This window comes from Prorops nasuta, unplaced genomic scaffold, assembly GCF_024137725.1.
Source record: "Prorops nasuta isolate Cenicafe-Biocafe unplaced genomic scaffold, Cenicafe_Pnas_1.2 PNAS00032, whole genome shotgun sequence".
Lineage (NCBI taxonomy): Eukaryota > Metazoa > Arthropoda > Insecta > Hymenoptera > Bethylidae > Prorops > Prorops nasuta.
In genome coordinates this window covers 941,766-964,081 of record NW_027116829.1, presented here as the reverse complement: position 1 = coordinate 964,081, position 22,316 = coordinate 941,766, and the positions used below count along the sequence as shown (strand labels likewise).

The following is a 22,316-nucleotide window of genomic DNA, read 5'->3' as shown; positions in this document are numbered from 1 at the left end:
GCCTCTCCCGTTGGGGAAAAAATGCTATCTTGGCTGGCGCGAGAGACCCTTTGAAAAAAAATGTGCAAAAAGACTGCTGCGTGTTCCAATTAGCGCGCGAGGGCGCGGTGGAGTCTTGCAGCGAGGAAGCTCGAATTATTTCTCGAGGAAAAAAAACTTATTGTAATCGAGTTAATCAGTGACGTTGGTTAATACAGTCGGAGGAGTGTAGAGAATCCTCGGGTCGAATGGTGGAAAATTTTAATTAATCCTTCGCCGAGTGCTTTCTCTCTAATCGCGATGCTGCTATTATATTTCGGAGTTAAGGGGGTGGCTCACCTTTAAGACGGCGATGCAGCGTCCAACGATAACATCGTCGCTGACGTTTTCCATTACGCAGGCGGCTTCACCGGCGACGAGGGCGAGGAGGACGGGTGCCTTGTAGAGGTTCCAGAAGAGGAAGAGCTCGCCTCGCGAGGCCGTCGTGCTACCAACGTGGCCGAAGAGGTTGGCCGTTGGGTCCCAGAAGATCCTTTCGAAGCACAGCACCACCTGGATTTTTAACATTATTTTTTAGTTTTCTTCTATGTATTTGTGTATACGTGGACCGTATCGAAAAGGTCAATGACCTTGTTGAGGTTTCCAAAGCCGAGCCTCTGAATGGCCTGGGACTTCCAGTTCGGTAATGGCGGATTGAAGGCAACTGCGGAGGGGGGTGCGGAGGCCTTGAGGACCCCGAGGGGCAGCGTGACCAGGACCGCGTCAGCCTTGTAGACGGTGTGATTGGTATTGGTACTGCGCGAGGGTGCTGCCCAGACCTCGACACCGCTCGTTCCGTAGCGGACCGCCCTCGCCGCGGTGTTCAGTCGGATATCCAAGCCGTCCGAGAGTGCAACAGGTACGCAAGAATAGCCATTGCGCACTGAAACCAACAAAAATTCACTTTTCCTATACGTATACCTGACCTTACCCCTTCTCCGATGCGAAATCACAGTCGCCTAAACACTCTCCAAATTCTTAACCCGAAACTACATATATGTATAGTTTATAGGTAGGTATACGCGTGCTGGAAGAATCTTGGAATGTATTTTAATGGAGTCTCCAGTAGGAAAATATTTTCCATGAATTTCCCACGGCGCCATATTTTTCCTGGGATAATATTTGCCACGAATTTCCCATGCAGCAGCAAAGTGTGCCAGGCGAATCCCTTCGCAAATTAATAAACAAACATCACCGCAGTCTGGGAGAATTAATAAAGGGAATTTTGTCGGCTAGCATCAGGCCAATTAATTTATTCGACTTTAACGCAGCGAGGGATGATAACGTTAGGTACAAATTGGCCCGTGAATACGATTGTAGCGCGGGCAAATTGCGGACATTAGCCAGACGTTAACATCCCCCCCCCCATCCCACCTTTTATTCCGGGAGTTTCCCAGCGCGATAAACAAAATTTCTAGAAATTGATAATAATAGGTCGATGTTAAAATTTCTCCGGGCCGAGCGTGGCCGGTGGGCGCGATTCCGGATTAAAATATCGAATTAGCGCGCGGGGATGTTAGATCGGGTGAGAGATTAGGGACATTAAGGGGGTGGTGGTAGCGGTATTAAATCAAGGAGCAGTACTCGTGTATCCTGGCGCGGGATATAATGCGCTGCCACGCGATAATAATGACGCACGGCCATCTCCACTTAGGGGTTAATTATGTTGACGGCAAACGCGCCGCTAACAAGCTACCAACCCTCTCGATACGCCATTTCGGGAATTTAAATTTACGCGCGCACCCGCGTAATTTAAATTAGCCAGTTCGACACGCATCGCTGCACCATCGAAATGCACCGTTCGCGTGTCTAATTGCAAAAATCAATTTCCAACTGTTATATTCATTGACTTTGAAAAATATTCACTTTTTTTCTCCGATAAATTCCTACTTTCGTGTGTGTGTGTGTGTGTGTGTGTGTGTGTATGAAGGCGCGTGTACAAGACTCGTAAAAATAAGTGGCGAACGCACGAGAGTGTTGGTCGCGCGGTGTAAAATTATTTATAGGAGAAAATGGTTAAGCACCTCGTGGGCGTGGTGGTGTTGGGGGAATTGGTTCGCGTGGGAGGATTTGAATATCTGCGTTTGATTGCAGGGAAAAATGGTAAGACGGGAGGGGGGGGGGGGGAGAGTGGAGCACATCTGGTGCAATCGTCCGGTTTGTCTCGAGCGTCCGTTTGATCTCGCGCTATTTTTTCACGGCAAGTCGAACAATTTGTATGCCACGCCGCTTTTCAATTTACATTTAAATTGGTTGCTTATGGCGTCCCGTCGGGCCCATGACCGGCCACCGAAACGGCCCACCAAGGGTTCACCGAACTCTCTCTCTCTCGTACCCCCACCACTGTGACCATCGCGTGGAATCATCATCCGAAAATTATCCAAAACACCTCCGTGGAAAATTAAACTCTCGAGAATCCCACAAGGCCCCTGGAATCGTATGTTTTGTGCGATAAGTCCTCCCCCCCCCCCCTCCTGATAGTTAAAAATGCAAAAATCCACGCGATTATCGTAAATCCTTGAGAGGTTCCATTGGTTCAATTATTAGGATCCTTTAATCCCACAGGATTATTATGATCAAGAGTGTTATAAGGACCGCAGACCTCACCCCCTCCCCCTCCTAACTCCCCCTCCCACACCACCTTCCTTTCCAATCTGCCCAGAAGCTAAAAGATTGGACCGAGAAAAGTTTCGATCGATAAATGAGAAATTCCAGCTTATTTCTCTTATCATTGGCAAAGTTCGCTGGCCGCGCTCTCTTATTAGAAAATTCTCTCATTCCAGATAATTTGCCAGGATTAAGATAAAGCTAATTGACTGGCTGGGATTTATAGAGTTTTCGGGAACAACTGGAACTTTGTCAGGATTCAAATCGATATCGATCGTGGATCCTGCAGTGAATCTTCCTCTCGCGCCTTTTCTCTCTTGTGCATCGAGAGAGAGAGAGAGAGAGAGAGAGAGAGGGAGAGAGAATTCCTCGAGGATATCCTGTGGGTAAATTAGGAAGATCACTGGAATGGAGAGACTTCTATGGCGATGCTTGGAAACTTTCCAGCTCCGTCGTTAAAACAGAATTAAACTTACCATCGGCGAGTAGCGATCGTACATATAGCCTGGCAAAAGAGTCCTATTAAAAAAAACTCTTGCACTCTTTAACTTTTCCAATCGTTCGTGCGTAGTCGAGTGTGACCTTTGCCCCTCCTTATCAGTGTCAATTAAAGGGTCGAATGAAAAAATGTTTACGAGTCGAGAAAAGCGAATATTTTTCCACCGCAGGAATATTCTTTCGATCTGGCTAGGTGGATTTTTTAGGGGGAGACTATTCGAAAGAGAGGGTGGGGGGGGGGGAGGAATGGAGTAAATCGTGGGGTTCGAAGGGCCCAACACAAGAAACGCATTTGCAATGGGCAGAGTGGGTGCTTTTGCGGGGTACCGCAGGAGGCAAAGTTCTGCGATACGCGAAAAAGGGGACGGCCCCCTTTGGCGCATAACGGCCGGTGCCCCACGTATCGGCTATCTCCGGGGCACCCTGGCCCCATAATATATAGGCCGTATCTCAAGCCCGCAAATTGCCTTTTTAAACACAACAAGACAGCCGTGCCCCCTTTCAATTTACGCCGGACCCTTTTCGCGGCCTCGAGATTCGTTTCGTTTCATTCGCCGAACCGTCCCCCTCCCCTCCCTCTCCTTTCCACTCCAACTTCCTGATCATTTCAACGCCACCCCCGACCCTCCTTAATCCTCGATCGTCAAAATTTTTCATCTCGAGTGATCCTACCTTTCGTTCCATCTTCAAAAATCGCTAAACTTTTTATCCTATATCTTTTCGATTATTATTATAAAATTTCGGATTGTTTTTAATCTCGCAAGGAAACGTGACGTTTTCTTCTCGGTTGTTTTAAACGACCACGCTGAAAGTTTGTGGATGAAAAAATGGTGAAATTAATGGCGGGGCTCCGACATTTTGGAGGATGAAGCTCTAACGAGCCGTTAGTCGATTTTCTTATGCAGTATAATAGGTACACGTAACGGCGTGTATTTAACGGTATAAAAAGAGGCTACGTTAATATATCAGGTTATCTGCGATCAGTTTTATAACGATACTCCCCAATTCCCTTAACGAGCTGCAGCAACGATTTTTCTATCGGTTAATGGGCCACGGACTTTCTCTGTCGTTGTCTGGTTTTTTAATTATTGACACTATATATATATATATATATATATACAGGGTGTCTCATGAACGATGGCTATGCCAATAATACCATCGGATAGGGGACAAAAATCTAAGTAAAAAAGTTGTAAAAACTTTTTTCATGGCACCCTTAGTTAAGAAGTTATTTGCAATTAAATATTATCGATTATAGTAGGCCTTCTTTAAGAGGAAGATTGTTTTGGTCGTGTTTTAAAGCCAAAAATGCTAAGATTTTGTGAATTAAAATACTAAGAAAATCACAGAGCAAAACATCCACTTGAGCCTATTGAAGTGGTTCAAGGCCGATCGGTTGTTTAGAGTTTGAGCGCCATAAAAACAATCAAAACATAAACACACCACTTCAATAGGCTCAAGTGGAGTCCGGCTTTGTGATTTTCTTAGTATTTTAATTAACAGAATCTTAGCATTTTATAACATATAATGCGACCAAAACAATCTTCCTCTTTAATAAAGGCTACTGTAATGGATAATCTTTAATTATGCAAATAACTTTTTAACTAAGGGTGCTATCAAAAAAGTTTTTACAACTTTTTTACTTAGATTTTTGTCCCCTATCCGATGGTATTATTGGCATGGCCATCGTTCGTGGGACACCCTGTATATAGATTCGCGAATGTAAAAGCTGAAAATTCGAGTCGGATAATTGCAAAAACACAGAAAACGTTTCGTTATACATTCGCGATATTAAGAGACGGGCCCCGAAGAAGAAGAGTAGGTGGGTGTATATTTATTTTTTTACCTTTTTCAAAGGTCACCAAAGGGTAAAACAAGTAAATAAACACCCCTTGGTATAATTACCACAACAAAAATATCCCCACCATTTCTCTCAAGGAGTCATCCGGAAGCTTCGAACCCGGCACGCAGCATATGCGGGGGCGGAGGTGCGGAAAAGGTGGAGGGGGCGGGTAGAGCCACCGGGGCGGGTCTCTATCGATAATTCTCCCTTCTAACGACTGTTGCCAGATTCCCGTGCCTATTCATTCGACCCGTAGGACTCATTCCTATATATATATATATATATATATATATATACTTGGTTTCAGCAATTAGCCAGATTTTCCCGTTTCTCGCGGTGGAGAAGAGTGGGGGTTGATGGATCGACGCTGAAAATGGAGCGAGAGGGGAATAAATTAAGGGTAAAGGGAGAGGGGAGGGAGCAACCAAATATGGACAACTCGGGATCATATAGAACGCGGATCGCTTCACATTGTCATGGACGTTGTACCCTTCCCGTTTCTCTCCCCGATGCGCCCGGGATAAGATCGAAAATCTTGCGGCAGGAAACGAAAGGTTCCACTCGTCCTAATATGGTCGATCCACGCACCGGTCCCCAGCTGTAAAGTCCTTATAGCGCCCTCCGTGCGCTAATCGCTCTTTCGATGATTTTGCAGCTGCGGATTTTGCGACTGTTTGGAGAAATATATATATATATATATGTATGTGGAGTACCAACCTGCAGCAACCGAGCAAAAATAACGCACCCTGTACGGTAATTACGTTTTTGATGATTTTTTGCAGCTGCGAATTTTGCGACCAATTGGAGAACGCATAAAGAGGTATGCTGTATATATGTAATATATGTAGCATATACAATGGCAACCTGCTGTAACGTGAAAACTAACGCAGCTTGTTTAGCAATGACTTTTTTGATGATTTTTTGCAGCTGCGGACTTTTCGACCAATTGGAGAACACATACAGGATACACTGTATATATATACATAGTAGTATAAGCAATGGCAACACGATGCAATTTGGTACCGACCTAGCTGCATCGGACAGAAATAGAAAAGCGTCGATTCGGTAGGAAAAACTTGGCCAATCTTCCCTGGAAAGGAAGTTTGGCAGGCACGAAGAGTCCCAGTGGGGGGGTAATCGCAAAGTAGCCCGCAAAGACGTGCTAAATTTTGCTAAACAACCCTCGCAGGGTATCTCTCGGTACATAAATAATTAATGAAGCAAATCTGGGCGTGTAATGAATAAGAAAGTAACGCGGCGAGGAAAATAAGGTTGGCGCGCGATGCTGAAGAGGAGAAAAGTTGTCAACTCCACCCACGCGAGTAGGGTGAAGGAGGAGGAGGGGGGGGGGGTCGAGGGCAGAGGAGGTGAAAAGGGAGAGCGAGAGTGAAAGAGAGAGGAGGTGCACATATTTTCGAGGCTGGTTTGCTAATAAGATCGCGTTTTACGACACCTCGTTAGGGGAGGAAAGATTTACTGGCATCGATGTGTGCGCTCGCTCATGCCAAATAACGGGCTCGTAGGATACGACGGAGAGGAGTAGACAAGGATAACTCGGAGAATGCCTGCAGCTCCGCTATGAGGACCGATCCGCAATATCGCAAACCGGCTTGGCACATGGAATTACAGACTCCGGTCGTTAAACGATCGTAAATCACGATTTTCGGTAAACAGCGAATATAATAAATAATTATGAACCGGCCGGTCCCCCCATTTTTCGACCGGGCCCAAACGTATTCTGCCCGTAGTGTACCTTTAATTTCCTCCGGATACTCGTATATATATATAAATATTAATACAGCTTCTTTATTTCCCAATTTTCAGCAATCGGCGCGAGGAGAGGGAATCGAACGATGAAATGAAGAAAATTAAAGGGAATAAGGGAGAAGAATCGACGATCGATCGGCGAAATATTTCGCGAGTTGGTCCCACCGAGGTTTATCGGTTCCTCAGCATTGGGGAATGGGGAGGGGGGGGGGGGGAGAAAAAAACGTGGCTCGTCGAGGAACGTTTTTTGGCTGACAAAGCAGATGATATCTGTCAAGGGTCGTGCAGGGGCTCGTGCAGGGAATTCACGCGATGAGCACGCGAAGAGGGTGAGGGGGTGGGGAGGGGGGGAGGGACTTATCGAGTTAGTTTTTTACGTCAGCCGGTTATTAGATTATGATTAAACGATTGGAAAGGCGGCGTGTGGAAGATTGGAGGAGGCCGGTGGGCCTCGAGAGAAGAAAGAGAGAGAGAGAGAGAGAGAGAGTGGCCGGAACAAACGAGTATCGAAAAGGAGGAGCTAATTAAAATACAAATACCTCAACCGGCTCCTCGCGAGATCCTCGCGCTCGCTGCCCGCTAGGATTAGCCGCAGCCTCGAGGAGAGTCGATCCTCGCCTTTTATACCCTCTCTCTCTCTCTCTCTCTCTCTCTCTCTCTCTCTCTCGACGAGGGAGCATCGATGCTGAAAAATTCATCGCGACTGTAATAATAATAATAATCAATAAGAAGGGAATAAAACGAAGCTGGCCCGCGTGATTTTTCGTGGTGGGTATGGGATTTTTGGAGAGTGAGGGAGGGGGGAGGGAGCCAGCGGGGAAACGACTCTGCCCCCTCCACGTGGTAGAGGGCATCGTTCGAAGGGGTAGAGGGGAGGGGGGAGGCAAAAAGTAGCCAGAAGGCTCCCTCTCCGCCGAGCGATCGCGGTGGTGGTGCTGGGTCGGAGGGACAGGAAAATACAGGGTTTCGCGGATACGCTGTAGAAGCGGCTGCGACGATTTCGATTCGTGCTCGTGCGAGCCCGTGAGACGTCCGTGTATGTGCGTGAGCGTTCTCCCGTGTTTGGGTGGTATGGCTGTATTTCAATCGCTCGCGAGGGCCCGAAAGTCGAATAGCATCGAGGAGAGGCGAATATAAGATTGCTCGTATACTCGATGCTGCCAACTGGAGGAGAGACTCTCTCTCTCTCTCTCTCTCTCTCTCTCTCTCTCTCGCACCAACACACTGGCCACAGCAATGATGTTCCTCCTTGTACAGTTTATATCCGGCTGTCCCCTCCACACCAGGTTTACCTGCCGAGCCATCTTTCTTTCACCTCCGCACTCTTTTCTCTCGCACGCTCCTTTCCAACTATAAAGCACTCGGAGCCACCGCTATATACTATACTCCCTATACCCCCACTACTCTCTCTCTCGTAATCTAGCTTCCCTCTCCCCGTGCACCGCGCAGCTACACCGACACAAACGGCGGAAAGCGATTAAGCAAGTTTTTCACAACCTGCCGGCAAGCTCGTCCTAACGATCCCAGAGAGAGAAAATTGCCATCGTCTTTGCGAGTCGAGTGAAAAATCTTCGGGACAATGGCTGCGTAATTTTGGTTTATGCTACTCGATCGCAATTCGTACAGTGGAATGGGCAGAATTCGAGCAGCCGGTAAATAGCCGAGGTAATCGCACGCGTTTCATTCGGGAAGGATAGTTTGGCCCGTTAACGCTCTAGTGTGTGTGTATATATATATATAACTGTATAGATGCCCCGCGTGCACCTCTCTCGGTTCCCAGTCCTCCGCGCGTTCTCTCGCGGCGAGAGAGAGAGAGAGAGAGAGAATATACGCGTCGAGGAGTCGAGTCGAGTCGAGCCGAGTCGAGGCGAAGAGGTTGAGAAACGAGGAGAGAAAGGGGAGCTCGTTAAAAAGTTGCCTGACCGGTTGCCCGGCCGTTCCTGACTCTGCTCACTGTGGTCTACGACCCGACACCCAAGCAAGCCCGACTCTCCGCGCACACAGCCTATCCTCTCCTTCGACTCGACCTACACGCGCCTGCACCCTCCACGCTCTACCCCCCCCCCCCCCCCTCCTCCTTAACTCTCATCTTTAGCAATTATTACCCTCAACGCGAATTTTCATCTCGTCGATGTAACGTCGGAATTGTTCTCATGGATTTACAATTACTAAACTTGCTTAAAAATGCATAGAAACTATATGTATATAGACGTTCGCCAGGAGCAACAGGATCATCTATGAGTTTTTTTAAAGTGATTCGTAGACAGAATTAAACAATAGAGTTCGAACTTGAGAAAAGGTAAGTGAGACTGGCTGGAACCAACAATCGTTACCCTCGGTAAGAATTCTCGTCTCTTCAGCATCTTATCAAAATTCTTCTCATAAATTTCCGAGTTATATAAAGGTATAAAAAAAATAGACACAAAAGACACGAGGAGCAGCAGAGGATTACGAGTGAGTTTTTCCAAACGATCCACACAAAGAATTAACCGAGCGCAGAACTCGAAGCAAGAGTGTCCGGTGCAGAAGAAGGTAAGAACGACTAGCTGAATCTGGCCGTGGCATCTTCCTTTAGAAACGCACGCGAACTCGCGAAATACCAAGGCACTCTCGGGGCTTCATTAAGAAAGGCTTGCCTTATAGGATATTCCTTCTATTTACGATAGTCACGAAGCAGCTAGGTCGTTAGTCTCCGCGATTCCTTTTCGGACTGGAGAAACCCGATACGCGAACTATCGCCTGCAGGGGTTGCACTAAGCTGCACACTGTGCGACAAAACATTCCCCCCCCCCCCCCCTCTCTTGCTTTTTTCCCCTCTTCCTGCTAATACGTACAATGCATATATATATGTATACCTCGCATTACCGTGCTGGCAGATTTTGCAGCAAAGCCCGATCAAGTGGGTCACTCTTGAGCATCGCTGGTATACCTCGTCCCTGCAGCCCGAAGAGAGCACGATGAGGATCAGGATCGGGAGAAAATACGAGCAAGTAGGCCTCGGATGGAAAACGAGTTCCCTGGAAGCAGCAGAGAGGGCTGTAATGAGAGGGTAGCGGAGTGCCGATAAATCCAGCAGGTCTCAGCATTTCTAAATTATAACCTGCCAATACTGATGGCCGGCAAATAAATGAGCCTGCCCCCACAGTCCGGATGTTACCTTGAATAGGCACCACGCCACGAGATCTGCTAAACCAACATGGAGAAAAAGCAGCCAGGGATCGACAATAACCTGGAACGGATAGAAGTAGCCATGAAAATCTCTCGGAGGGAAGAAACGATCGAAGCACGGGCTCTGGCAAATTATATCGTGCCTAATTAGCCAGGGGACAGTTAATGACGAACCACGAGCTGTGTAATCGTAGCATCAAATACTTCGTTGTTGCGATAATGGAGAAAAAGTACGGGTACGCTAAGATAACAACTTGGAACCAATAGAATTGCTAGGAAAAATTGTCGAAGAAATCATCCAGCTGGAGATGTAATGTAATATATTATAGACGATCGAGTAGACGAGGAAAGCCTCTGACGAGTCATCAACTATTTTCTTCAGGAATAAAATATTTCTTTGTTGTAACAATTGAAAATAAACGGTCAGGAATCGACGATAACGTGGAATGAACAGAAGTAGCTGAAGAAACAAAATCATCGAGTTAGAGACTTGATACAATATATCGTAGACGATCGAGTAGATGAGGAAAGCCTCTGTGATGAGTCATCAACTATTTTATTCAGGAATAAAATATTTCTTTGTTGAAGAAGTTGATAATAAACAAACACGAATCAACGATAACGTGGAATGTACAAAAGTACTCGAAGAGGTACGAAAATTTCTCGAAGAAAAAAATCCTGGATCGCGCGAGATCCAATAAAATAAATTATAGACGATTAAGCAGAGGACAGGCTCTGCCTCGTCAAAAGGTTTGTATGTATATATATATATAACTCTCGAATCAAATATTTCATTGTTAAAAAAAGGCAGACTACAATTTGTTACGCGTTGATTGTACTCGTGGGATCTTATTATCGGATGCAAATTCTTTTCTATATTGTATACACTATATCTATAAGCGTCGATTAGACTTGATGAACGATGGAGAGCGGCTGTCACGGAGGATCGGCTAATCGATGAATTATACGATTATCACACCGATGAATTATCACTATTTATCGGCGCATCAGTCTTTAAAACCGGTAAGGCGCCGAGAGAAGAGGTCCGGACTGCAGCGAGTCGGCCAATAGGATCCGGTCCACCTTACGTATGATTGATTCTCTCACTCGCCACTAATGACCTTGCTTTGGCAAATGACAACGCTCCGATCCATCGCTCATCCTCCTTACGTAACCCCTCCTATCTCCGCTCCGCGATAACTCCCTTGCTACCACTCAACTATACTTTTCAATTTTTATCCGATATAACTGGACTTTATCGAAAATCTCTCGCCCGACACCTTCTCCCATCATAATTATCCTTTACTCCGCTATATATATATATATATATATATATAAAGTGTAATAAATTATAAAGAACCCGCGTTAGCAGCGATTACCACCAAAGGACAGTAGCTTATGGATATTCTTAGTATATACTACGGACTTTTTGCCGCTTATCGGTAAGAGTCCTATAATTTCTAGAAGCGTATCCTAAAACAGTAAAAGCAGCTGTTGCGTGACCAGTTGGAAGTGACCGATCTCCTTGGCAGGGTCTAATGACCCGAGTCTGGCAAATGACAACGGAGAAGTATACGGGCTCTCCTGGTGTAAAAGCCATTACGCAATTCCCAAACTGGCCGCTATCGTCATCCTCCGAGACAAAAAAACCTACGAGCTTGGAGAAGAGGCAAAAGAGCGAAGGAAGAAAAAATCCTATACGAGCAAGACCTATCAAGATCCACCCGATATCTCTTTACATGGGAGTATCATTGTCCACGAAGATCCAGCCCTTTCTCTCCGAAATAAATTATCCATTAAGAGAGAATCCCATTTTCTCCGAGAAAAACCTCCAAAATCTCGCAACGTCGAAGCTTCACAAAAGGGATTTGAAAGAATTCGGGATTTAGGACTGGGAGTTTGCGTTTACAGTTATATGCATATATATATATATATATATATACGCTTTGTTCCATCAATAGAGCTGAAAATTATAGCGCTGTATCATCCTGTCCAACGCGAGGGACCAGGTACACAGGCCACGCGATCCAACGGGACGCCAAGGGGGAAAACTGATTCCTAATATATTCCGACTTTGAAATAGTGTTTCCCAAATGAGTTTCGAGTGTTTCTGGAGAAGTGACTTTTTACCGGCTAAACACCTAATGCAGGATCGTGTCTGGAATTCCGAAACACCTTGTATGCACGCTCTCCGGAGGTTCGGTAGTTGATTAGATTTAAAAGAATGCCCGTCACCTGCGCCGTTGAAAGGGGACTAAGGCCCCTTTCGCTGTAGGATGGGGAGGGGGGAGTCCCACGGAGACCGGGAGCTCTCGGGTATAGCAAACGAGGAGTGGGGATGGTGCAACTGAACCGAACGCGGTACGGTAGTCCCCCTCTTAACAAACCGTAAGACTGTGTCTCTGTACAAAGGGAGAGACTGCGAAAATATGATGCAATTGGAAAATATCTAATGTAACGACCAAACGGTACAAAGGATAAAGTTTTAAATGCTGATTTTAGACTGGAGATTAGTCGGTCGATCGCGAATAATTAATAGAGAGGCGATCGAGTGGCGCGTGAGTGAAAGTGTGGAGAGGAACGGAGAGGTTAAATATTAAGAGGGATAAAAAAGGAAAGTAGAGGTTTAAAGGAGAGGAGCAGCTCGTACGAGTGTGAGACTCTTGGACGCAAACTAGTCGGCGACTTATCTTCTCGAACAGTCCATTCACACTGGCGCAGCCTAATCAAACTTCGATTTTTATACCGAGCCAAATCACCGTAAATTAAGCGCCCGCCATTCCCCTCCATTGGCCACTCCGGTTAGCGGCTTAAACTCCTCATTATCGCCCGTTGAGTTATTAACCGTGAGAGTCCGGATAGCGGTACCCCCTTAAGATTACATAAAACGCCCGGGTTAAACCAGATAAAAATACGCGTGAATCTCATAATCAGAAGAGAACGTAAAAGTGACGTAAGACCCCCTTGAGTCTTCCTACTTCTCCTACGAGACTCGGGAAAACTCTGCAACCTGACGATACACGCGGTGAAAATTGTCCCGGGGCTCCGTGGTTATGCCACGTGTTACCAACATTCGCGCAACATGCAAATTATGCCTATAGAAATTTCGTGGAAAAAGGAGGAAAAAGATTGTTGATATATAACACATAGTACAGCTCCGTGACCAATTTAGTCATCAGTAAGGATCTCGTTCGGGATGATCGATGCCTGTAAAACAGCTCTTTTGCTTAACAATCAAATATTTCCCAGTCGTTCGACTTGGCCACTTTCGATCAATCTCGTTGTACACTATATATATATATATATGTATACCTTGCACGTTTTGCAATTCTTTTGTTATACCTGCTATTTTTTTCCTTCTCCCTCCCATTCCTGATCAATTTGCTTATCCTTACCTCATGTACGGTATTCGTTTAATCAAAGCCTCGTAATCCGATCGTGTTTGCCAGACGGATTTTTGTTGGAAATATGTGTGTGCCGGTGCTCGAGATATTCTTTGGGAGAGGAGATAGATTCAATTTGGACGAGCTAGGCGGTAATCAATAAAGATCTCGTTACGAAGATCGATCACCGTAAAAATCTAGCATTTCCAGTGGAGCAGATCGAAAGGGAGTCTTTTAAAAAGTTGGGGAGTAAATCGAGACAACAATGGCCGAAGACGATAAAACTGTTGACACTGGTTTCAAAAAATGACGTGCTCTCGTGCAGAAGGATGAGCGAGGAGGGGGGGGGGGGGAGTTAAGAGGCAAAGAAGACGAGGACGAGGACGAAGAAGAAGAAGAAGAAGAAGAAGACGAAGCTCTCCACGCGAGCAGGTAAAAGTAACAAATCACTTTACGGCGAAGAAAGGCGGAACTGCCGCATTGATTCCTGGATGAGGGTAGGTAGACCTCGCTATAGGGAACTCTACTACTCGAATCCTGACACACAATTCCCGACACAATGGTCCCCCGATCGTTTTACACTCAATGGGAGAAGAATACGCGAATCCCAAACAAACACGGGAATTACTCTGACGCGGCAGAAATTATTTCCAAGCAGAACGAAAGATGTGTCAGGATGCAGTGCGTTGCTGAAGAACTGGTCAGCTTCCGGAGAAAATTAGATATCCACTTGGGAAGGTCCATTATTATCGCGTTAAAGTTCCAAAGGAACGAGATAAAACTCTGTCGAGAACGACACATGCAGGGAGATGCATACGGGAGGAAAACTGATGGATACTTTTGGTCGGGGAATAAAGCACAAGGAGGGATTTCACGAGGATGTGCAGCATTAGGAACCGATGTCCATCGGGTGAGATCTTCCGGAAGATCGATGAAGCACGAAAACTGTCCTATCGTGGCGAAGGATCGCCTATCGATCGTCAGTCATCGAAGGACCTTCGTGACAAAATCGTAGGGACGTGAGAACAGATGACGGTCAGGCGAGTTTCACGAGCGAATCGAACGTCGAGAGCAGCATGCGAGCCGATGGAAGCGAGACGGAGGAAAAAGAGGAGGGAGGGGACCGGGTGGGAGGGGGCAGAGAATGACGAGGAGCGAGAAGCGAGGGGAGGCCAGAGCAAATAAAACTATAAACAAAGGAAGTCTCGAGGAGTGTACAGGGACTGCAGGAAAAACTGAGCAATGAGACGAAAATGCAGAAAAGAGAGGTGAAAAGTGGATAAAGGTGGGTTGGATGAGAGGAGGAAATAAGAACGGAATGGAGGCTGAGGATGCTGAAGAGCCACCGTAAGGGTCCGTCGAGTGTACCTGTCTTGTTTTTATAGGCTTGCCAGAACGGCTACGGCTGGGTCTCTCGGTGGTCGAGGGAGGGGGAAGGAAAGAGCGCGCGAGAGGTGGAGGGGGAAAAGTAGCGGGGCCAGATCGGGCCTTACGGCTCGCTGCCAACCAGTCCTGAGACATCCGTGGCTCTCTCTACATCCTCCCCGCTAAACCGTACATGTAAAACGTCTTACTCACTTTATTCGACCAATCAATCGTCCTAGATTCTTCCTTTCTCTCGAGACCGAGTCGTTCCGAAGGATAAAACGACGAAAAGTGCTGCGACGAGATATTTTTGCTCCGCTTTCCTCGCATTTGGGTTCGCGACCAAAGTGGAATTATGAATTTACGGCGCAAAGGTCAACGTTAGTTTTTGGTATTTTTGCATGCTGGATTTTCGTTCCGTCCACCTTCGTACAGTGGCTGAAGGGTGCAAGTTGGATTTATATGGCGGAGTATTTATTAGCAAATGGAATCAATAGCCTCGGCGCGGGGTTGTTGAACTCGTATTCGCGTGTGGATCCGGGAAGGCTCGACTGCGGGTCGACTCGCAATTACCAGCGACAAAAGGCCCGGCAGTTACCCGAAGGATTATCAGCTCCTTTTCAATAAGCAGCCCGCGAGGCATCCAGCCCGAAGAGAGGCCAACGAGGATGAAATTGGCGATGGAGGAGATGAAGTAGAGGAGGAGGAGGAGGTGGAGGGGGAGGAGGGGGAGGCGGCCTTAAAGAGAGTGCTGGAGAGAGAGAGAGAGAGAGAGAGAGAGAGAGAGAGAGAGAGAAATGGGAGAGGGCAGGTAGTAGCTGCGGAGAAAAGGAAAGAGGCGAGTTAAATGGATTGGTGGAAGCGCGAGAAGTTGATGGACGAACGGAAAGAATAAGTGGCTGGGAAGAGGAAGGTAGGAACCACCATGCGAGGAAGTCCCGCCTTCTTCGCGATACTCCTGGGCACGATCTTCGGGGTCCTGGGAGCGTCCTTGAGCAAGGCGCTGAGGTACAAGGCACCGGACGAGTGCAAATGGGTGGCCACGGGGGACGCCGAGGACGACGTCTCCTTGGTCTGCAGACTGAGGACCATCAACAGCGAACTGGAGAACACGAATTTCAGCGTCATCCAGCCCCAGCACACGGTCAGGCTGCGACTCGAGTGCAGCGATGCGCTCTTCTATCAGAGTTCCCTGAGCGCCGGTAGCTTCAGACCGTTGGTCGAGCTCAGGGAGCTCGTCATCGAGTACTGCAAGATCGGCAATCTTTCGGACGAAGCGTTCAAGGGCCTTCGAGAGCTGAGGAACTTGACCGTCAGGACCCACAATACGGACTGGTCGGCAATGGCCTTGGAGATCTCGGTGGGAGCGTTTACCAACGAGCTGCTGCAACTCGAGAGACTCGACCTTGGGGAGAACAACATGTGGAGCATTCCCGAGGGTGCCCTGTGCCCGCTCGTCAACCTGGAGCACCTGAACCTGACGAGGAACCGACTCAGCGAGGTCAGCAGCTTCCGCTTCAACGCTGCCTCCAGATGTCTGGCCAATCTCAGAGAACTGGACCTCAGCAATAACAGCATCGAGTCCCTGCAGACCGCAGCCTTCTCTGGATTGACCAGATTGCACTCCCTCGACCTCAGAGGCAACGCCATCAGCTTCATAGCCGACAGATCCTTCGAGGGCCTCGCTTCTCTGGGGGTGTTGAAACTTACGGACAATAGACTCAGCAGCCTACCACCGGAGCTCTTCGGTGATCCGAGGAATCTCCAGGAGATTCACCTGAGGAACAATTCGCTCAACGTTCTTCCACCGGGACTGTTCAACGAGTTGACCCAGTTGTTGGTGCTGGACTTGTCGAGGAACGAGTTGACCGCCGAGTGGGTCAACGCCGCAACCTTTACCGGTCTGGTGAGGTTGGTCGTGCTGGATCTGTCCAGCAACAGGATCGCGCGTTTGGATACCACCGTCTTCAGGGACTTGTACAGTTTGCAGATTCTCAGGCTACAGGAGAACGTCTTGGAGAGCCTTCCGGAGAACACATTCTCGGCGTTGTACAATTTGCATACCTTGCTGCTGAGCGACAACAGGCTGACCGTGATTGATGCCACCACTCTCAGTGGACTCTACGTCCTGAGTCTACTGTCCCTCGATAACAACAGGTTGCACAGCATACACCCCGGTTCCCTGAGGAACGCCTCGTCCCTTCAGGATTTCCACCTTAACGGGAACCGACTGGTAGCGGTACCGGAAGCACTCAAAGCCACTCCCTTGCTGAGGACCCTGGATCTGGGCGAGAACCTCATCTCGGAGATACCAAGCGGTACCTTCGACCATGTCTCGCAGCTCTACGGACTGAGGCTCACGGAGAACCACATCGGTAACCTGAGCAAAGGTGTCTTCGACAAGATCAGGGAGCTGAAGATCCTGAACCTCAGCAGGAACCGCATTCAGCACATAGAGCCCGGAAGCTTCGACGAGAACCTGAACCTTCAAGCCATCAGATTGGATGGTAACCAACTGGACGATATCCATGGACTTTTCACCAACCTGCCAAATCTGGTGTGGTTGAACGTCAGTGACAATAAGTTGAAGTGGTTCGATTACGCGATGATCCCCACCGGCCTTCAGTGGCTCGACATTCACTCGAACGAGATCCAGGAACTCGGCAACTATCTCGAGATCGAGACCCAATTACAGCTGAGTACCTTCGACGCGAGTGAGAACAAACTGACCGAGATCACCGGTAACGCGATACCCATGAGTGTACAAGTTTTGTTCCTCAACGACAATCTGATATCGAAAGTGCAGAGTTATTCCTTCTTCAAAAAACCGAACCTGACCAGAGTGGACCTCAAGGGTAACCAAATCAGGAATTTAGAGCCCTACGCCTTGAGGATCAGTGCGGTACCAGCAGACAAGGCTCTTCCGGAGTTTTATATAGGGGACAATCAGTATCTCTGTGACTGTACGATGGAGTGGCTGCAGAGGGTCAATCGTCAGAATCAGACGAGGATCCAGCCGAGGGTCATGGACCTCGAGAGCATCTACTGCAAACTCCTGTACGACAGGGAGAATGCCTACGTGCCCTTGGTGGAAGCCTCCCACTCTCAGTTCCTCTGTAAATACGAGACCCACTGTTTCGCCTTGTGCCACTGCTGCGACTTCGATGCCTGTGACTGTGAAATGACCTGTCCTCAAAACTGTACCTGCTACCACGACCAGTCCTGGTCCGCCAATGTGGTGGACTGTTCCAACGGTGGTCACGTGAACAAGCTACCCGATCAGATACCCATGGATGCTACGAGGCTCTATCTGGACAAGAACGACTTGAGAGTGATAGCCAGTCATGCTTTTATCGGCAGGAAAAAGCTCAAGGTCCTCTACCTGAATTCCTCCAACATAGAAATGGTGCAGAATAGATCCTTCAACGGTCTCAGAGACCTCGAGGACCTTCATCTGCAGGACAACGAAATTCGCGAGCTCCGAGGTCACGAGTTCGAGGGCCTCGACCAGTTGAGGCAGTTGCACCTTCAGAGGAATCTCATATTCGCCATCAACAACGAGACCTTCGCTTCCCTCAACTCCCTGAAATTCCTCGAGCTTCAGGACAACCGTTTGACCAGTCTCTCGGTGTGGTCCCTCCCAGAATCCATCGGTGTCCATCTAGCCGGGAACCCCTGGTCCTGCGAGTGCGACTTTGTCAGGAGTTACCGCGAGTGGACCGAGCAACCGGAAGTTCGCGTCCTCGACGACGCCGAGTTGAGGTGCGTGTACAACGCGAGTGAACTCGAGGTGTTCGGCCAACAAGTGTTCCTCGACGACGAGTTCGGATTCCCGGTGAGCGCCGTTCACCAGGGTGCCGGGAACTTTAGTTGTTCGGATGACGCGAGCCTGGAGAACGAGGTCTACGGAAACTACACGAAGACCATAATCGAGAAACAGATCCTCCAGGACTATTTGCCACTGCTAGTGGCCACTCTCACAGGATCCTTGATAGTGATCTCCCTGTGCATGTTAGGATTCGTCTTCAGACAAGAACTGAGAGTCTGGTTCCACTCGAGGTTCGGCGTGAGGATTTTCTACAGGAACCACGAGGTCGACAAGGACGACCGTGACAAACTCTTCGACGCCTTCGTCAGCTACAGCTCCAAGGACGAGGCCTTCGTGGCCGAAGAGCTGGCGCCGGTACTGGAGATGGGCAATCCTTCCTACAAACTGTGCCTCCATTACAGGGACTTTCCCGTGGGTAATTTCATAGCGGACACCATAGTCCAAGCAGTGGAGTCCTCTCGCAGGACCATAATGGTGCTCTCGGAGAACTTTATAAAATCCGAGTGGTGCAGGTTCGACTTCAAGTCGGCGCACCACCAGGTCCTCAGGGACAGGCGCCGAAGACTCATCCTGGTGCTGGTCGGGGACGTGCATCAGCGGGACCTGGACCCCGACATCCGGCTCTACCTGAAGACCAACACGTATCTCCAATGGGGCGACAAACTCTTCTGGGAGAAGCTGAGATTCGCCCTGCCGGATGTTCCCAACAACCAAAGGGCTACTTCAAGGTCGCGGCAGCCTCCACCGGTGAGACGACAGCACAACAACCGGATGTCCAACGGTCCACCGCGCACGGTCTCCGTGCACATATGAACGTGATAAGTGTTCCTGGATTATGATACCGGGCAATGTGATATATATATGGTCGTGTGGTAGTCCTCGGTGCACTTCCGGATTCTTTCTCCTCCCTCTGCCTCCCACTCCCTTACACCGGTGCAATACTCGTTCTTCATTCTCTCCTCTGGGTCCTTCAACCCCAACGTCCACGGTTGCTCCTCTTTGTGCAATCACGTGACCGTGCCTGGTACGTCTCTGTGTGCGTGTAAATAATTCTAGGAAGCGCCAAGGAAAAATGTGCCCGGCACGATAAAGCCTGTACATAGAGAGGGATGAACTCGCGATTAGTGTCAGCCGCGATGTTCGTATAAAATCCGAGCCTACGAGAGTGACGAAGTAAGTTGGATAGTTTAAATCCCTGTAAATATGTCGTCGTTCCACGGATTAACGGCCTACTGTGCGTGTGTGTGGTAAGCGCGTAAGCGTGCCTCGTATCCGTGCAATTTGTGCGTGCGTAAGTGTATCTCGACGTTCGCCAGATATATATATATATATATATATATATATATATATTTATATTTTAAACAGAGAGGACTGTGCGATTACAATCCGACGATGGTAAAAGCCAATCAGAAGGGAATCGATGGTACGAGATGTCCGAGGATTCTGGATAAATATGCTTGGATCGATGACTTTTACGTATATCGTTTAGATCATTTTGGATCATGGTTCAAGAAGAGACTCTCGTGCACAGGTTTGAAAAAATCATTATTAACTGAGAAGAAAGAATACGTGGTATCTTAACGAATTATCGATAAATGAGCTTGGATCAACGAACGTCACGAACATTATCTAGATCAATTTGGATCCTAATTCGAGAGGGGACGGTTATATCGTTCGGGGAGTCGCAGTTGAATGGATGTTTGAAGAGACGATTGTTGACTGGAAAATGAGGCTGATTGGGTCGAGCAAAGCATATTTGTCCGGAAATCGATAAACGACCTCGATTTGTGGGGTGTGTGTAACGTGATCCACACTACTATATAAATTCCTGAATGTCACGTTGGATTTGGATCAACGAAAGCATCCAAGTCTCTCCTCGTAAGATCTTCATCATTGGTGAGGATTAATTCCAAATTTGTTATCCCCTCCCCTCCCTCTCTTCCACAACGTTCCCTCACAGTCCTCTCACATGCAACCCAAGAGCCGAGTGATACCATTTCCTATCCGATCATCGGAGACCTATCGGGTACTCTGTATCGGTAAGCGTTTAGAGACAGGTCGCACCAACCTTTGATCAGGTTCAACCTTGATTCTCGATAAATCTTTCGTTTATTTTAGAAAAAGCTAAAGCAGTGACGCAAGTGCACATTGAAGTGCGATCCGTCTCAAGCAAAGATTGGTGCAACCAACCCACAATCGTACACTCTTGTATATTTTATTGTTAATTTAACAATTAGCATAGGCCCGACGACGTGATATAATTATTATATATAATGCGCGAGATTGTAAAGTATTGCGCACGCTTCATTGTTATTTATTTCGCCGACAGGGAATCCTTTACAGCTTGTTGGAAAATTCTCCCCTAGCAATTAGGTATATTTCCCATGTATAAACCAGTAGCGGCGAGTCACGACTCGACAAACCGCGAGAATACGAAAAGTTCTATGATTGAATATAATAAAAATCTCTATTTTCACGTTTTTCTTTTAAGCAAACTCTTCTTTTTTCTCTCTTCATCTTCCACACAGCGAATATCCTTCTTTTTCCCATTTCGTTCGTTCCTTTTAGAAAATTCTACACGATCAGATTTAACCGAGCCACCGTATAGGATGATTCGTTTTTCAGGAACGAGAAACTGTACATTCGTATCATCGCTATGTCCAGATGGAAATTCAGTCGAACCAAACTCTTTCCAGGATAAACACTCTGGTAGGCACCACCCGTACACGTACGACTATTAACATTTTACAGACTCTGCGTCGAGGAGATATACCCTGAAGAATTATAGCGAAGAAATTGTTTACTCGTCGAGTTGCAGGAATGCAGAATTAATCTCGTGGAACGATACAGTCGTATGCTCGTGAATATATCTCGCGTTGGAGAAAACTCGTTGGATGATTGGTCTTTGCGAATGGGGATCGGGGAGGGGAGGGGAGGGGGGGATAAGGAGTTGTTTACTCGAGCGCGGGGCCAATGAACAATTAGTTTTGCGCGGTACCATCGCTATGCGGGCCACGCGTCCCGAAGAACGTGTCGCTAAATGAAATTCAAATCACGATGAAAACTCGGAGATATCAATTTAAATGCAGAGCGCGGATGGCTCTCGCATGATACAGTAGACTTTTGCCACAAGTATTTCAGGATGAAACGCGGAGTATCCGATGATAAGCAGCGGGGCCATCCGTTTACATTGTTATCTCGCGTAAAGTTGGCGTAGTATCGCCTAATGTTCAAAGTTTTTCCTGCCAGCGAAATTAAACTTTTTTTCGTATTCCTCAGCAACATAATGTGGTGTGCACTATATATATATATATATATATATAATTAAAAACCGCGTAAAAAACCTTGTCCAAGTCCACGCTGCATAGATTACGCGTTCTCCACGCGTTTGTAAATCAATCCAAGCGAATGGAAATTATCTGGCGAGTATTATCCGCGATGGCTGCAATGCTGATGACGACGATACCGATAATTAATAACGGTTATCGTCGGTGCAACGTTAAAATTAATAGTGGTCCAGCGAATTGATTGTAGTTTTCTGGTATTGGCGTTGAATGAATAAATTTCGCGGGCTAATGGTCGTGCTAACTGTGTCAAAAGCTGTGCAGGGTGCCATCGTTGAAGCGTGAGTTACGATATTGCGCGCCGCCGTGCGGAGCTGCGTAATCAGCGTGAAATCAGCACAGCACGCCGCGTACCTCGCGATCGACGCACGGTGAAAAGCGCCGCGCGATGGAAACGCAGAAACACCCTGGGGGTGGGGGTGGAAAACGGTGCCACTTGCAGATGGATGTGGCACACAGTGGTACAGAGTGGGGGGACGTGATAACGATTACGT

The 22,316-nt window shown here is 47.7% G+C and overlaps 2 protein-coding genes across 3 annotated transcripts in view; one reads left to right on the top strand and one right to left on the bottom strand.

The window, feature by feature from the left end:
- The window catches only part of Su(var)3-3 (lysine-specific histone demethylase Su(var)3-3), a 43,582-nt gene that overhangs the window by 2,536 nt on the left and 18,730 nt on the right, over positions 1 to 22,316 (bottom strand). For both annotated transcript variants that reach the window (XM_066743116.1, XM_066743115.1), the window contains exons 10-11: positions 609 to 901; positions 319 to 531 (exon numbers count right to left, since the gene is read on the bottom strand). In XM_066743116.1, coding sequence (XP_066599213.1) covers positions 319 to 531; positions 609 to 901 — 506 coding nt within the window. The remainder of the gene's footprint in view (positions 1 to 318; positions 532 to 608; positions 902 to 22,316) is intronic.
- Tollo (Toll-like receptor Tollo) lies at positions 15,575 to 20,830 on the top strand. The gene has a single exon (XM_066743113.1). It carries the CDS (start codon positions 15,575 to 15,577, stop codon positions 19,289 to 19,291), a length of 3,717 nt encoding a protein of 1,238 aa, XP_066599210.1. The 3' UTR covers positions 19,292 to 20,830.